Consider the following 16,062-nt stretch of genomic DNA (forward strand, 5'->3'; position numbering starts at 1 on the left):
TGTCTGCACCCCAGTGCTCCCAGCCTTGCCTCAGACTCATCCCCTGCCACACGTGGGGAGCTGAGGGTGGGGAGTGGGAGCTCACCTGGGCTCTCACACCTCCAATTCCTGGTCAGGAACCCAAAAACCCCCCAAAAATCCCCAAAACCTCTGGCATTTGTAGGGTCTCTGCACCCTTGGGATGCAGGTGCCAAAGGGATGTGCCAGGGGCTGGGGGGGGGCAGCTTTACACCCCCTCTGTTCCCTTTGGCCTGTTTCACCTCCTTCCCTGGGATTTTAACCCCTGAGAGGGAGGGGAGAACATGCCAGAAATTCCTCCTGAGGAGACCCAGGACACTTCACCAAACTCAGGGATGGGCTGGGTCTGCATTTCAATGGGGAAACTGAGGCAGCAAGAGAGGGAAAGCTCCTGCCTGGGGGAAATTCTGCCCGGGGTTAGATGTGGGGCCAACCCTCACACGGTCCCTGTGTCATCATCATCATCATCCCAGATGATGACTGAGCCCAGGTAACCGGAGCTGTAGGAAGGAGAAACCACATCCTCCCACAGGAAGCCAAGGCAGCTGAGCTGGGCAGGGGACAGGAACCTTCCCTGAAATCCCTGAGCAGGGGACAGGAACCTTCCCTGCCATCCCTGGGCACAGGGGACAGGAACCTTCCCTGAGATCCCTGAGCAGGGGACAGGAACCTTCCCTGAGATCCCTGAGCAGGGGACAGGAACCTTCCCTGCCATCCCTGGGCACAGGGGACAGGAACCTTCCCTGAAATCCCTGAGCAGGGGACAGGAACCTTCCCTGCCATCCCTGGGCACAGGGGACAGGAACCTTCCCTGAGATCCCTGAGCAGGGGACAGGAACCTTCCCTGCCATCCCTGAGCCACCCCACAGCCTCCCAGCCACCCCAAACCCCTCTGTCCCCACGGGGCATGGCCACCCCGGGCTGGGCACTGGGGAACTCCGGGTTTCTCCCTGCTCCCTGTATTCCTCCCTGCTCCCTGTAATCCCTCTGGCCCTGATATAGCCACTGACCCAGGGGGGAGCTAAATTTAGCGGGATGAATCCTGCCCTGTGTCCCGAGGGCTGCTGCCCTTGAGGCAGGGCTGGGGCTGGAGGGACAGGCTCCCCCCCAGGACACTCTCCTGGGATGGGGACAGGGTCACGGAGAGAGGAGTTTGGAGCAGAAAATGGCACTTTTGGGTTGTGGTCCCATAAAAGGAAGGTTTGTCCCCAGTGTGGGAACCCCAGGTGGGGGTGACCCCTTAGCAGTGCCCATTTTGGGGTGAACCACAAACCCCAGCCAGAACTGGCAGCCAGCACCAAACTCCCAGACTGTCCCATGGTCCCACTGAGCCCCTCTGGGTGTCCCCTGTCACTGTCCCATGGTCCCACTGAGCCCCTCTGGGTGTCCCCTGTCACTGTCCCATGGTCCCACTGAGCCCCTCTGGGTGTCCCCTGTCACTGTCCCATGGTCCCACTGAGCCCCTCTGGGTGTCCCCTGTCACTGTCCCATGGTCCCACTGAGCCCCTCTGGGTGTCCCCTGTCACCACAGGCTATTCCTGGGGGAAATTAGGGGGTGCAGAAATTTTGTGTGCCGGGCTTTGGCAGGGTCCATGGGGTGAAAAACCAGCGCAGCAAAAGGGAAGGCAGAACTGCAGGAGCTTAAATTAAAAACGGGGGGCTCAGAGCTCCAGAGCCAGCCTGAGATGGGGCACGAAGCCCCCCCTGTGCCCCTGGGCAGGGGCACAGAGAGGGGAGTTTGGAGCAGAAAATGGCACTTTTGGTTGTGATCCCATAAAAACGGGGGGCTCAGAGCTCAGGGGCCAGCCTGAGGTGGGGCACGAAGCCCCCCCTGCCCTCCCTGTGCCTCACAGGAGAAGCAGCTGCCAGGGCAGGGGCACGGAGCGGGGACAGCGGCGGCAGCTGGCGCTGTCACTTGCCCAGGGACAGAGCCCGACAGAGGGGGCCGGGCCCTCGCCACACGCGGGGGACGCTCGGCGGGTCCGGACCGGGCTGAGAACCCGCGCCGGGGACACTGGGGACACTGGGGATGGGCCCAGTCCTAAGGGACGCGGGGAGAAGGCGGCAGGGAGCGCGGACGGACAGACGGAGAGATGGACGGATGGACGGACGGACAAAAGGACGGACAGACAGAGAGATAGGGAGGGACGGACGGACAAAAGGACGGACAGAGAGATAGGGAGGGATGGACGGACGGACAAAAGGATGGACAGAGAGATAGGGAGGGACGGACGGAGAGATAGGGAGGGACGGACGGAGAGATAGGGAGGGACGGATGGACAAACGGACAGACCGAGAGAGGGACGGAGAGAGGGACGGACGGACAGAGAGAGGGACGCAGAGAGAGAGGGACGGACGAACGGACAGACAGACGGAGAGAGGGACGGACGGACAGACAGACGGATAGACGGAGAGAGGGAAGGAGGGAGGGGACAGACGGACGGACAGACAGACGGACAGAGGGAGAGAGAGAGAGAGGGAGGGACAGACGGACGGACGGCCGGCCACCGGTCAGGCCGCCCTCCAAGGGCCGCCGCTCCCCCCGGCCCGTTCCCCCCGCGGTGCCCCCGGTGCCCACCTGCACGTGCACCATGCCGCAGTCCCCGCAGTCCGTGCAGCTCCCCGGCAGCACCAGGCACAGCACCCCGCGGCCGCCCCGCTCCAGCTCCGGCCGCCGCCCGGGGCCGACGTGCCCCGCCAGCACCGGCACCGGCTGAGCCCCGGGGGCACCGGGGGCACCCCCGGCCGCTGCTGCCGGCGCCTCGCCGGCCGCTAATTCCCGTGCGCCCGCCGCTGTGCCTGGCGGGTCACCAGCAGGGGATTAGGGAGATCAGCACAAAGCTCCCAGCGCGCTGCCGTGCGCCCGCCCTGCTGCCGCCTCCCCCGGCCCGACAGCGGCACCGGCACACGCGCCGCCAGCACGGCCTCGTGGCGAGCACCGGCACCGGCACCGCGGGTACGCCCCGCATGGGCCACCGTGGGGCAAACGAGAGCCGCGCTCTGCTCCGGGCGGGTGTGTGGGATGAGGGGATGATCCCGGCCCTGGGGAAGGAGCTTGTCCCAGGAGCTCCATGGGACACACAGGAGAGCGGATTTTTGGGATCAGGGATGATCCCAGCTGCTGGAACCCGCGGCTCCAGGAGCTCCTCCAGCCAGGAGCTCCGTGGGACACAGGGGACAGAGGATTTTTGGGATGCAGAGATGATCCCGGCCCTGGGGAAGGAGCTCCTCCAGCTCATAGCTCCATGGAACACAGGGCAGAGCAGATTTTTGGGATGCAGAGAAGATCCCAACTGTTGGAAGCCACAGCTCCAAGAGCTCCTCTAGCTCAGAGCTCTGTGGGACATAGGGCAGAGTGGATTTTTGGGATGCAGGGATGATCCCAGCCCTGGGGAAGGAGCTTCTCTAGCTCAGAGCTTCGTGGGACACACATGACAGAGGATTTTTGGGATGCAGGGATGCCCCCGGCTCCTCCAGCCAGGAGCTCTGTGGGTCACATGGGACAGAGGAATTTTGGGATGCAGGGATGCTCCCAGCCCTGGGGAAGGAGCTCCTCCAGCTCAGAGCTCTGTGGGACACAGGGCAGAGCAGATTTTTGGGATGCAGGGATGCTCCTGGACCCCAGGGAAGGAGCTCCTCCAGCTCAGAGCTCCGTGCCTGCAAAGCAGAGACAGCCCATGGCTTTTGGAGCACAGATGGAAACCAAACCCTGGTTCCCTGTTGCCAGGGCATGCCCAGCTCATCCCAAACTCACCAGCACCAGGTGGGAATGGGGAGGGGGGTGGGAGGCTGGGGAGAAGGAAAATCACAAATACCTGACCTGCAAAGGAAGGTTTGTCCCCAGTGTGGGGTGAGCCCTTGGCAGTGCTCCTTTTGGGGTGAAGCACAAACCCCAGGCAGCACCAAATTCCCAGACTGTCCCATGGTCCCACTGAGCCTCTCTGGGTGTCCAGACTGCTCCTGGGGGGAATTAGGGGGAACAGGGGGAGAGGAATTTTGTGTGGGGTCCACAGGGTGAAAAACCAGTGCAGGAAAAGGGAAGGCAGAACTGCAGGAGCTTAATGAATTGAACAAGAAGAATGAAAAGGGAAGAAAAAAAACCCACCAATAGCTGTTCAAAAAGCACTTGCTGAGACTGAGTGATCCCACGAGGGACCCATCCAGCATCTGCTCCTGATGGAAGAGGTGGAAAATTCAGCATGAAATTTGTTGGGGGGGGTGGGAATGGCTCTTTCCCAGGAGCCCCGAGCATCCCGTGGGGCTTCCAAAGGGATGGGGAACAGGGAGGAGGTGCCAGATCCTTGGGGACAAGGCAGGGATGATGCCAAGCCCCCCCTCTGGAGCCCATCCCTGAGGAAAAGGAGCTGCTTTGCTGCAGGCAGGAGGCTCAGGGCTTCCTGAGGGCTCCTGGAAAACCAATCCGGCCCGGGAATATCGCGGGGCTCGTGTTTCTCTAAATAAGTTATTTTTCCACTGCCTCACAAAGGTGTTGTCTCTCTTCTTATTACTCTTTGTGTCATATGCAGTTAATTATTCATCCCCTTTCTGGGCTGCTCTGGGAGTGGACAGGGATCTGCTCTGGATGCTTCTGTCCCAGTGGGATTGAGGTTTTGGCCATAATTCCAGCAGGATTGGGGTCCTTGCAAGGCAGGGACACAGGCCATGCCCCAGAGGAGGCCAGAGGGAGAAATTTTGGCTGCAGATGCTCAAATGAGCAACCTGATGCTCCTCATCACTTGGTCCAGGTGGGACATTCCAGAAGGGAGGAGCAGGGACTGCCAGGGAAGGATTGGGGTGTCCTGATTTGAGGAGAGGAGATTTTTGGGCAGCTCCTTGGAAAGCTGATGACACAGTGACAATTTTATCCTTGGGACCACATTTCCGTGTCCCTGTCAGAGCCTGCCTGGCCACCTCCCCATGCTGAGCTTTTCCAGTTCACTGCTGGTACTCTCAGGTGAATTAATTAAAAGCACAAAAGGAAGGATTGAATTAAAAGCACAAAAGGAAGGATTGGATTAAAAGCACAAAAGGAAGGATTGAATCAGAAGCACAAAAAGGAAGGATTGAATTAAAAACACAAAAAGGAGGATCCTCATTTCCCTGAGAGCCGCTTCAGGGTGTGGAACCCCCCCAAGCTCCCAAGGTCAAGGGGAGAAGCCAACAGGGAAAATCCCCCCAGCTCCCAGAGCACCTCTCAGTGCCTGTCCCTTGAACTCAGCGTGTGCTAATTGGGCTGCTGCATAATTAATGGCACTAAACACTAGATGGAAACACCATCCTGCCCATCAGCCCAGCACAGACTGGTTTCAAAATCACTTGGGATCTTGGGATGGGACCAAATCGGAGCCACCTGGCTGAGCCCAGAGGTGCCTTTGGATCCCCCCATCCCATGGGAACAGGGTTGTGCCAGGGCCTTTTTAATCCCCCAAATCCCACTCTGGGAATTGTGTCCCTGCCTTCAGTTCCCCATAAGAAGCCTCAATTCCAGCAGCTCCAGGTTCCCAAGGGCTGCCACCACTGTCTGGTGCCACCAGCACTGCCCTGAGGGACAGCCCCATCCCAAGGGAACTTCGGGGTGCCCTGGCTCCCCACTCTGTTCTTGTGCTCCCTAATCCAGGTGCAGCCACAGAATCCCAGGATCCCTGAGGCTGGAAAATCCCTGTGGGATCATTGCCAGGCTGTGCCCGATCCCCACCCTGAGCACTCAGTGCCACCTCCAGGTGACACCTGCAGGGATGGGCCCTCCAAACCCCCCTGGGCAGCCCCTTCCAGCCCTTCCCATGAGGAAATTCCTGCTGGTGTCCAACCTGAGCCTCCTGAGCTACAGACCAAGGTGATGTCCCCTTACGCTGTCACTGTGGGAGCAAAGCCTGACACCACTACCTGCTCCACACCAGGGACCTGAGCAGAGCCCCAAAACCGCTCCAGACCCTCCTTTCCTCCAACGCAACCCCTCCAAGGTGCTCCATCCCTGCCTTATCCACCAGGCCCTCGCTGTGGCAACGAAGTCCAACCTCACCACCTGCACCTCACCAGGGATTTGATCAGAGCCCCAAAACCCCTTCAGACCCCCCTTTCCTCCAACACAACCCCTCCAAGGCGCTCCATCCCTACCTTATCTACCAACCCCTGGCTGTGGCAGCAAAGCCTGACCCCATCAGGGATCTGTGCAGAGCCCCAGAACCCCTCCAGACCCACAAACCCCCTCCAGATCCCCCCGTTCCTCCAACACAACCCCTCCAGACCCTTCTTTCCTCCAACACAACCCCTCCAAGGCGCTCCATCCCTACCTTATCCACCAGCCCCTCGCCATCCTCAGCCAGCAGGTAGACAGCCCCTCCCTCGGCCAGCAGGATGGCCGTGTCCGTGGTGGACGAGGACCTGGGCCTGCCCTGGTGCTGATGCAGGATGGCCGTGAGGCCGCTGTCCTGGGGGGCCTTGCGGCCCAGGTGGGGGCTGCCCTTCTGCGGCTCCAGCGAGCCGCTCTTGGCGCGGCGGCCGGCGCCGTGCAGGCTGGTGCCGCGCTTGATGGAGGGCCGCGAGCGGATCTGCTGCAGCACGCGGTTGAAGGCCGTGGGCCGGGCGGGCAGGTCGTGCAGGGACACGGCGTAGGACACGCGGTGCATCTCCGGGGAACGCTCCTTCTCGTCCGGGGACTCGTGGTCGGAGGCGCCGTGGGGCGCGGAGGAGGCGGCGGCCGGCGGCGGCCCCGGCGTTGCCGGCTCCTGCGAGCTCTGCTGGTCGCGCTCCCGCGAGCGCCGGCGGCTGTGGAAGAGGTGCTTGAGGCCGTGGCTGAACATGGAGCCCTCGGAGAGCTGCTGGATTTTCTGTGGGGAAAGAGAGGGAATTGAGGGCATTAGTTGAGGCGTTAATTGAGGGAATGGGTGCTGTTAATCAAGGGAATGGGTGCTGTTAATTGAGAGAATGGGTGTAATTGAGGGAATGGGTGCTGTTAATCGAGGGAATGGGTGCTGTTAATTAATTGAGGGAATTGGCGCTGTTAATTGAGGGAATGGGTGCTGTTAATCGAGGGAATGGGTGCTGTTAATTTAGAGTATTAATTGAAGGAATGGGTGCTGCTAATTGAGGGTGTTCATTGAGGGAATGGGTGGTATTTGTTAATTGAGGGAATGGGTGCTGTTAATTAATTGAGGGAATGGATGCTGTTTGTTAATTGAAGGAATGGGTGCTGTTAATTTAATTAATTGAGGGAATGGGCACTGTTAATTGAGGGAATGGGCACTGTTAATCAAGGGAATGGGCCCTGTTAATTTAGGGAATGGGTGCTGTTAATTGAGGGTGTTCATTGAGGGAATGGGTGCTGTTAATTGGGGGAATGGGTGCTGTTAATTAATTGAGGAAATGGGCGCTGTTAATTGAGGGAATGGGTAAATATTGGAAATATTAAGTATTAGTACTTGGAAATACTAAATATTAATGGAGGTATTGGAAATGCTAAGAATTAGTGGAATTATCAGAAATACTAAATACTAGTATTTGGAAAGATGAAATTTTACTGGAAATACTAACTTGGAAATTCTAAGTATTAGTGGAACTATTGGAAATACTAAATATTAGTATTTGGAAATACTAAATATTAATGGAAATACTAAGTAGTAGTGGCCTCAGCCATGGACCAAAAGCCACACAAGCTCCAGCAAGGATCAGGGCTTTTTTCTCTGTGTCATTTTCCATGGGCCAGCCTGTCCTGGCTCCTGGGGATGAACCAGCCCTGTGCCACCAAACCCAGTCCAAACCGGGTTTATAAATATAAAACTATTATTAAGTATATAATAATATATAAAATATTAAAAATATTTTAAATTGATAATATATAATAAAAATATACAATAATACAAAATAAGATATATAAAATTATATAAAAATAATATATAATAATATAATATATAGTAATATATTAAAATATAGTAACAATTTATATAATATATAAATAATATATATAATATATAAATACAAACTGGGCAGCCACTGGTTTCCAGCAGGAGATGGGGACATGTGGCTGCCCTGAGCATTCCCAGCTCTCCCTTTCCAGGGGCTGCATCCCACATTCCCAGGAAACAATCCCAGGGACTCAGGGTGGCAGCTGGCCACAGGGAAATCATGAATATGGATGGTGGAACAGCTCCTGCTCCTGATTACAGCCAGGGCAGCCTGGCCAGGGTTCTGGAAATCCAGGGTTCCACTGGAACCTGGCCAGGGTTCTTCCCTGCAGCCCCTGGAAATCTGGGATTCCACTGGAATCTCACCAGGATTCCATTGGAACACCCAGATTTGAGGCCAGGGCTCCACTGGAAATTTGGGGTTTCACTGGAAATCCGGGGTTCCCTGCAGCCACTGGAAATCTGGGGTTCTGCTGGAACCTGGCCAGGGTTCTTCCCTGCAGCCCCTGGAAATCCAGGATTCCATTGGAACACCCAGATTTGAGGCCAGGGTTCCACTGGAAATTCGGGGTTCACTGCAGGCACTGGAAATTCAGGGTTCCACTGGAAATTCGGGGTTCCACTGGAAATCCAGGGTTGCCTGCAGCCACTGGAAATTTGGGGTTCCACTGGAACACCCAGATTTGAGGCCAGGGTTCCCTGCAGTCACTGGAATTCTGGGGTTCCACTGGAACACCCAGATTTGCACCCCAGGAAATTTTGGCCCCGTGCTCTTCACATCCCCTGCGTGAGGAGAATCGGGGAGCAGCAACTTCCAGCATTTCCAAATCCCAGATTCCAGCATTTCCCAAGGGCTCAGAGCATCCTCAGAGTCCCAGTGGCACAAAGCCGGGATTTTGGGAGAGCTGAGATGTTCCAGACTCGGCCTCCAGGAGCTGCAGGCAGAGGAGGAGCTCAGGGCCATACAGAACAGGCTCCTTCCCCTAAAAATCCCAGACAAACCCAAACCCAGCACTCCCAGCACACCTGGAGGAAACCAGCAAAGGGATCCTGTGTCCCCAAACTCTGCAGGAAAAGCTTCTCACCCTTCCCTGAGCCACTCACAACACACATCTCCATCCTTTGAGGCTCTTCCTAGGAAATATATAATAAATCTCCGGTGCTGAATCGCTTCTTGGGGAAATAACAATTTAAATTTTATTCTATTTATAGAGTCTCTATGGAAACAGAGGCAGCATTTGAGAGGTAAGAGCTCCAAACCCCCAGATTCCTCCCATGGAGGGCATGGCCAGAGCTGCACAAGGTCCCAGTGAAAAGAAAACCCCAACTCCCCTAAAGCCTTCAGGCAAATTATTTATGAAATGGACTTCCCAATCTTGAATGATCTTCTGCAGAAATCAACAATTTCAGTTCTCATTTCACTTTTTTTAAATAAATAAATTTAGTTCTGCTGGTGAATTTGCCTGAGCTGAACATCTTTAATATTATTTCTGTGAAAGTTCTTATACAAAATACTGACTAAGTTAAATGATTAGTCGTGTCCAATTACTTAAATTGCTTTCTTTCTTTAGAAAATTTATTAGAAATCGTCACAAAGTGGCACTTTGAATTTCTTTTCAGCCAGAGCCACACAAGGTCAAAGTGAAAAGAAACAACCAACTCCCTTCCCCAGGGAGATGAAAACAAACTAAAAGTGGAGCTGGCAGGAAAGATTTTGGGAGCCAGATGCCCTCAGGGCTTCTCGATCCAACAGCTCCAACTGAGCAAAATTCACCTTTTCAGATAAATCCCCTCAGGCCCTTTCCAAGTTTTCCTGAAAGAGCTGAAAGAGGCTTTCATGGGCTGGGCAGGCACGGGATCTGCATGGAAAAAAACCAAATTTGCATGGAAAAAAAAAAAAAAATAAAAAAATGAGGGAAGCAAGGAGGGATCCCAGTTCTGTTTGTCTGGGCTGGAACCCACTGAATTCCAGCTCTGGGTTTGTCTGCTCTCAGGAGCTGTGAGTGGTGGCCACAAACAAGCTCTGTTTTCTCATGTTTTCCCAGGATATTCCTGCACTTCCAGAGCAGAGGCATTTTCCTGGCACAGAGCACTGATGGCTCAGAGCAGAGGCTATTTTGGAACAGCCACTGCTTACTAACCCCAGCAATGGACACAGATTCATTTCTCAGCGTTGACAGCTGTAAAATACTGGGCTGAACCCAAAAATATCTTTATTTCTTCGGACTTTCACATCAGGCTCTGCTGCTTGGTGGTGGGGACTCGTTTTTATGGACTTCAAAGCCCCTGCTCCATGTCCCACAGCTGGAAAAATCCCATTTTAGCCCAAATCAGGACATCTTGCAGGAAAACTGGGACTTGGAGGACAGTTTTGTTTGGACTCTTTGGCAGTGCCCTTGCCATGCCAGGCTCTCCAGGGTGGTTTTCCTGCTGCTGCCGCCCAGCCTGAACCCTCCCAGCTCCTCTCTGAGCCATTCCCTGACATCCAAACCCCTTCCTCAGCTTGCACGCGGACACACAAGGAGAGGATCTGGTTGCCACGACCTCCCAGCACGGCCCCAAGCTGAGAAATCCTGCTCAATTGTTAGGATTATTAATTATTTATTCATCCCCAGCCCGCCCAGAGGCTCCAGCCAAGGCTCTGCAGCTCTTTGGAACATTTGCACAAACATGGGGGGGAAGTTTCATCCCTTCCCACCCCATCCCATTTTACATTTTAGGGCACAAGGGAAAGTCTCATCCCTTCCCACCCCATCCCATTCCAGATTTCAAGTCTCATCCCTTCCCACCCCATCCTAAAATATTCCATATTTTAGGGCATGAGGGAAAGTCTCACCCCTTCCCATCCCATTCCCGATTTTAAATTTCATCCCTTTCCACCCCATCTCATTCCATAGTTTAGGGCACAGGGGGAAGTTTAATCCCTTCCCACCCCATCCCATTCCAGATTTTAGGCATGGGGGGAAGCCTCATCTCTTCCCACCCCATTCCATTCCAGATTTTAAATCTCATCCTTTTCCACCCCATCCCATTCCAGATTTTAAGTCTCATCCACTCCCATCCTATTCCATATTTTAAGTCTCCTCCCTTCCCATCCCACCCCAGATTTTAGGGCACAGGGGGGAGGCCACAGCCCCCAAACAGCAGCAGGATCCCAGCAGATCCTGCTCATCCCCTTTTGGGTTTTCCAGCCCTGCTGTTGCTGCTTTTCCAGCTGATTCTCCTCTGCCAGCACCCAGCCCCTCCAGCCAGGCTGGGGGACAGGCTCAGAGCTGTCCCCAAGGGGTGACAACCGGCCCAGCCCAGCCCCTTCTCCCCCAGCATCCCAAGCTCCCGCTGCCACAAACGCCAAGGAAAACGTCTGGATGTTCCCAAATGGCAAATGCAGCACTCCCCCACAGCCTGCTGCTCCTCCGGGGACAGCTGAGAGCAGCAGCAGCAGCAGCAGCAGCAGCAGCAGCATGTGACAAACGTGACTCATCCTGGGCAGGGCACCGGAGTGACAGCGACAGCCCAGAGCTCCCGGGAGCGACAGCCCAGAGCTCCCGGGAGAGCTCCGGGAATATCGGGAATAATGGGAATAATGGGATGTGTGCCCAGGTGTGGGGATAGCAGGGAATGCATTTCCCAGGTGTGGGAATGCTCTGGGAATAGCAGGGAATTCAATGTTCAGGTGTGGGAATGCTCGGGGATAACAGAATTCACTGCCCAGGTGTGGGAATGCTCTGGGAATAACAGAATTCACTGCCCAGGTGTGGGAATGCTCTGGGGGTAACAGAATTCACTGCCCAGGTGTGGGAACGCTCTGGGGATAATGGGATGAACTGCCCAGATGTGGGAATGCTCTGGGATAATGGAATGTGCTGCCAGGTGTGGGAATGCTCTGGAAATAACAGAATTCACTGCCCAGGTGTGAGGAATAGGAGGGAATTCACTGCTCAGGTATGGGAATGCTCTGGGAATAAATAGCAGGAAATTCAATGTCTATGTGTGAAAATGCTCTGGGAATAACAGAATTCACTGCCCAGGTGTGGGAATGTGCTGGGAATAGCAGGGAATTCACTGCCCAGGTGTGGGAATGCTCTGGGGATAATGGGATGAACTTCCCAGGTGTGGGAATGCTCTGGGAATAGCAGGGAATTCAATGTCTATGTGTGAAAATGCTCTGGGAATAACAAAATTCACTACTCAGGTGTGGGAAAGCTCAGAATTCACTGCCCAGGTGTGGGAAAGCTCTGGGGATAACAGGGATCCAGGGAAATCCAACAGAGAGCCAGGGAAAACAGAAATCCAGGGAAAATGGAGAGCCAGGGGAAACACATCCAGGGAAAACCCTTGGCTCAGGAGCAGTGGCAGTTTTGGATGCAGGGTTTTGGATGGATCCCATCACTCCTGAAGAAATCGCTGGCACCCAGGGATTCCTGAGCACAGCTGTCACACACCAGCTCTGCTCCTTGCCAGAACTTCTTTCTTTCCCCTCCTTTTCCCCAAGGGTGTCAGCAGAGGAGCCAGAGCCAGGGCTGGGAAGGGAGAGCTGCCATGGATCTGCTGGAGTTCAGGGCTGGCGGTGACAGCAGGCAGGCTGCTGGTTCCAGGGTGCCACCTCAAATCCATCTCACTGGCAGCCAAGAGTTTACTCTGATCCTTCATCATCCACGGGGGCAGGAGTCTCTGATCCTGCCCCATCCATGGGGGCAGGACAGGGACAGGAATCTCTGATCCTGCCCCATGCACAGGGACAGGACAGGGACAGGAATCTCTGATCCTTCATCATCTACAGGGACAGGACAGGGACAGGGATCTCTGATCCTTCATCATCCATGGGGGCAGGACAGGGACAGGAATCTCTGATCCTGCCCCATCCATGGGGACAGGACAGGGACAGGGATCTCTGATCCTGCCCCATCCACGGGAACAGGAATCTCTGATCTTTAATCATTCACAGAGACAGGAATCTCTGATCCTTCCCCATGCACAAGGACAGGAATCTCTGATCCTTAATCATCCCCAGGGACAGGAATCTCTGATCCTGCCCAATTCCCAGGGACAGGAATCTGAATTTGGAGCAGAACCAGTTTGAACCCACCCCACCAGCAGCTCCAGGGGGGTTTGGGGCAGGAAAACTCAGATCTATTAATTAATTATTTATTAATTTATTAACTGGTGGTGGCCGTGGCACAATGCCTGGCACACTGTGGCAGCTGTGGGCAGCGGCCAGTCCCAGCTTTGCCCGAGTTCTGCCCAGTTTGAGGATTTATTTTAATTAATTGCTGCATTAAAGGTGAGCACTGGCAGCAGACCTGCAGGAAGGGAGCACAGGCAGCTCGATAAAATCAATGGGGTTTATTTGGCCTCGGATGCTGCTGCTGGAGGAGGCTGTGGAGCTCCAGCTGCGGGTGGGATGTGCCAGCCCTGGAATGTTTGGGGCGGTGGGCACAGCCATGGGAAGCTGGAGCTCCTTTGGGCCAACATTCCCACCCCTTTCTGAGCCTCTGTGCCCCAGGTGGGATGGAGAAAGGACAGGGAAAAACACCTTGGATGTGCCAAGCATGGCCCTGAGCTCCACATCCTCGTGGATCATGGAATTAGGGAGTCAGAAAATCATGGAATGCTTTGGCTGGGAAGAGACCTTAAGCCTCATCCAGTTCCAGGGGTGGGCAGGGACACCTCCTATTGTCCCTGCTGCTCCAAACTCATCCAGCCTGGCCTTGGACACTGCCAGGGATCCAGGGACAGCCACAGATTCTCTGGGATACCCCGTGCCACCCTTCCATCCCACAGGTGTGCCCGGCCCTGGCTCCTCCAGCTGTTTTTGGGGCAGCAGCAGCAGCTGCTCCCCCCAGCAGCAAAGCCAGCACAGCCTCAGGAGCTGCTGGGCCACCAAGGGAAGGCCCCAGGTGCCACCTCCAGCAGCCAGGGGGCTCCTGGTGCTCAAAGCAGCCGAGTTTTCCTCTGGGAACAGGGATTTGATCTCCTGGCTGAGCCTGGCAGGGCCATCATGACCTTGACCCCGCCGGTGACACCGTCAGGGCTGCCACGCCGAGGGGCTCCATCCTGCATCCCGCATTTCCCACTTTTTTTTCCCCAGAGCTTTTTGAAAGCACCACCGTGGGGGGCACCCACTCTGCCCTCTGATCCCAGCCTGCCCACGGCATGCCCACGCCTGCACACCCCGAATTCCACGCTGGGAATTCACCAATAAAACCCCGCTGAGCCGCCGGGGGTCGGAGCTGCTTTTTCCCCCCACCAAAAGCCAGGGGAATTCCGTGCCGGATTCCAGCAGGATCCCGGCTCCGGGATGGGCTCTGTGCCTCCCGCAGCGCTGCAGTGCCCGGGGTTTGTTTTTTGTTTTCCTCCTCCTCCTCCGGCCCCGCGGGCCCGGCAGGAGCAGCCTCGGGGCCATTTCCACATTCCCACATTTCCACACCGTCACTCCCGGTGCCGCAGCCCCGGAGCCTCCTGGATCCTACCGAAGCATCCCCCCCACGGATCCTCCTGGATATTCCCGGATCCTCCCCCCCAGATCCCCCCGGATCCTCCCGGAGCATCTCCCCCAGATCCTCCTGGAGCATCCCCCCTGGATCCTACCGGAGCATCTCCCCCCATATCCCCTCAGATTCTCCCGGAGCATCTGCCCCAGATCCTCCTGGATCCTACCAGAGCATCCCTCTCACATCCTCCCAGATCCTCCTGGATCCTACTGGAGCATCTCCCCCATATCCCCCCGGATCCTCCTGGATATTCCCGGAGCATCCCCCCCATATCCCCCCGGATCCTCCTGGATATTTCCCGGAGCATCCCCCCCCAGATCCTCCTGGATCCTCCCGGCGCATCCCCTCGGATTCTCCTGGAAGATCCCCCTGGATCCTCCCCCCATATCCTACCGGAGCATCCCCCCCATATTCCCCCGGAGCATCTCCCCCAGATCCCCCCAGATTATCCCCCCAACTCCCGGCAGGGATTTCCTGGGATCTGCAGAGGGGCAGCCCCCAACACCCGGGGTTTCTTCATCCCAGCAGAATCCCAATCCCAGGAGTGTCCCCACTGCAGGACCAGCCCCATCCCGGGACCAGCCCCATCCCGACCCCAGGAGCAGCCGCATCCAGGGAGGATCCTATCCCAGCAATTCCCCATCCCAGCAGTGTCTCCATCCCTGGAGCATCCTCATCCAGCAGGATCCCCAGAACAGGGACAGGGCATCCTAATCCCAGTAGGATCTCTGCTGATAGGACCATCCTCATCCCAGGAGCACCCCAATCCTGGAGCACCCTGTTCCCAGGGGTATTCTCCCCCTGGGGCACCCCATTCCCAGGGTTACCCCAATCCAGGAGCACCCCAATCCAAGGGTACCCTGTCCCGGGAGCACCCCATTCCCAGGATCATCCCTATCCAGGAGCACTCCAATTGAGGAGCACCCCAATCCAGAAGCATCCTAATCCAGGGGTCTCATCCCTCTGGAGCACCCCATTCCCAGGATCATTCCCATCCCAGGAGCACCCCAATCCAGGGGTACCCTGCCCCGCGAGCACCCCATTCCCAGGATTATCCCCATTCCCAGGATTATCCTCATTCCCAGGATTATCCTCATTCCCAGGGTTCCCCAATCCCGGAGCCATCCCGCATCCCCCAAGGTCACACCTGTAGGACCGAGGGGATGGTGGCACCGCCGAGCTCCATCGCTCCGGTGACCCCACTGGGTTCTCTCCACCCCGGCCACCACCGGGACCCCCCCTCCCGCCGATCCTCCGGGATTTTCCCGTCCCCCGTGTCCCACCGGGGCGCTCCCGCCGCTCACCTTCAGGTCGGGGGGCTTGGAGCGCGGCGGCGCCGGGACAGCGCCCGCCTCGGGGGCCGCCGCCGCCTCGCCGGCCTTGCCCTCCATCATGCCGTGACCGGGCGACTCCCCCGCGGCGCCGGGATCCTCCTCGGGCTGCTGCAGCTCGTCCGAGCGGCACCGCTTCATCCCGGGAGCGCCGTGCCCGCGCCGCGCGGGGGGCGCCTACGGCCGCAGCGGTGCCGGCGGCGGGCGGCGCCCCGGCGGCCGCTGCGGGGCCCGCGGGCTGCGCGGCCCCGGCCCGCCCGCCCCGCCGAGCCCGGGCCGGGCGGCGGCTCCGCGCCGCGGCGGCTCCGCGCCCGCCGCCGG

At 56.8% G+C, this 16,062-nt stretch overlaps 1 protein-coding gene across 1 annotated transcript in view; it reads right to left on the reverse strand.

Moving 5' to 3' along the window:
* The window catches only part of TMCC2 (transmembrane and coiled-coil domain family 2), a 28,961-nt gene extending 13,044 nt beyond the window's left edge, over positions 1 to 15,917 (reverse strand). The window contains exons 1-2 of the mRNA XM_036398453.2: positions 15,715 to 15,917; positions 6,309 to 6,845 (exon numbers count right to left, since the gene is read on the reverse strand). Of these exons, the coding sequence (XP_036254346.2) occupies positions 6,309 to 6,845; positions 15,715 to 15,882 (705 nt within the window). The 5' untranslated portion in view covers positions 15,883 to 15,917. The remainder of the gene's footprint in view (positions 1 to 6,308; positions 6,846 to 15,714) is intronic.
* Between the last annotated feature and the right edge of the window lie 145 nt (positions 15,918 to 16,062).

The sequence above is a fragment of the Molothrus ater genome, chromosome 25 (genome assembly GCF_012460135.2).
Source record: "Molothrus ater isolate BHLD 08-10-18 breed brown headed cowbird chromosome 25, BPBGC_Mater_1.1, whole genome shotgun sequence".
NCBI lineage: Eukaryota > Metazoa > Chordata > Aves > Passeriformes > Icteridae > Molothrus > Molothrus ater.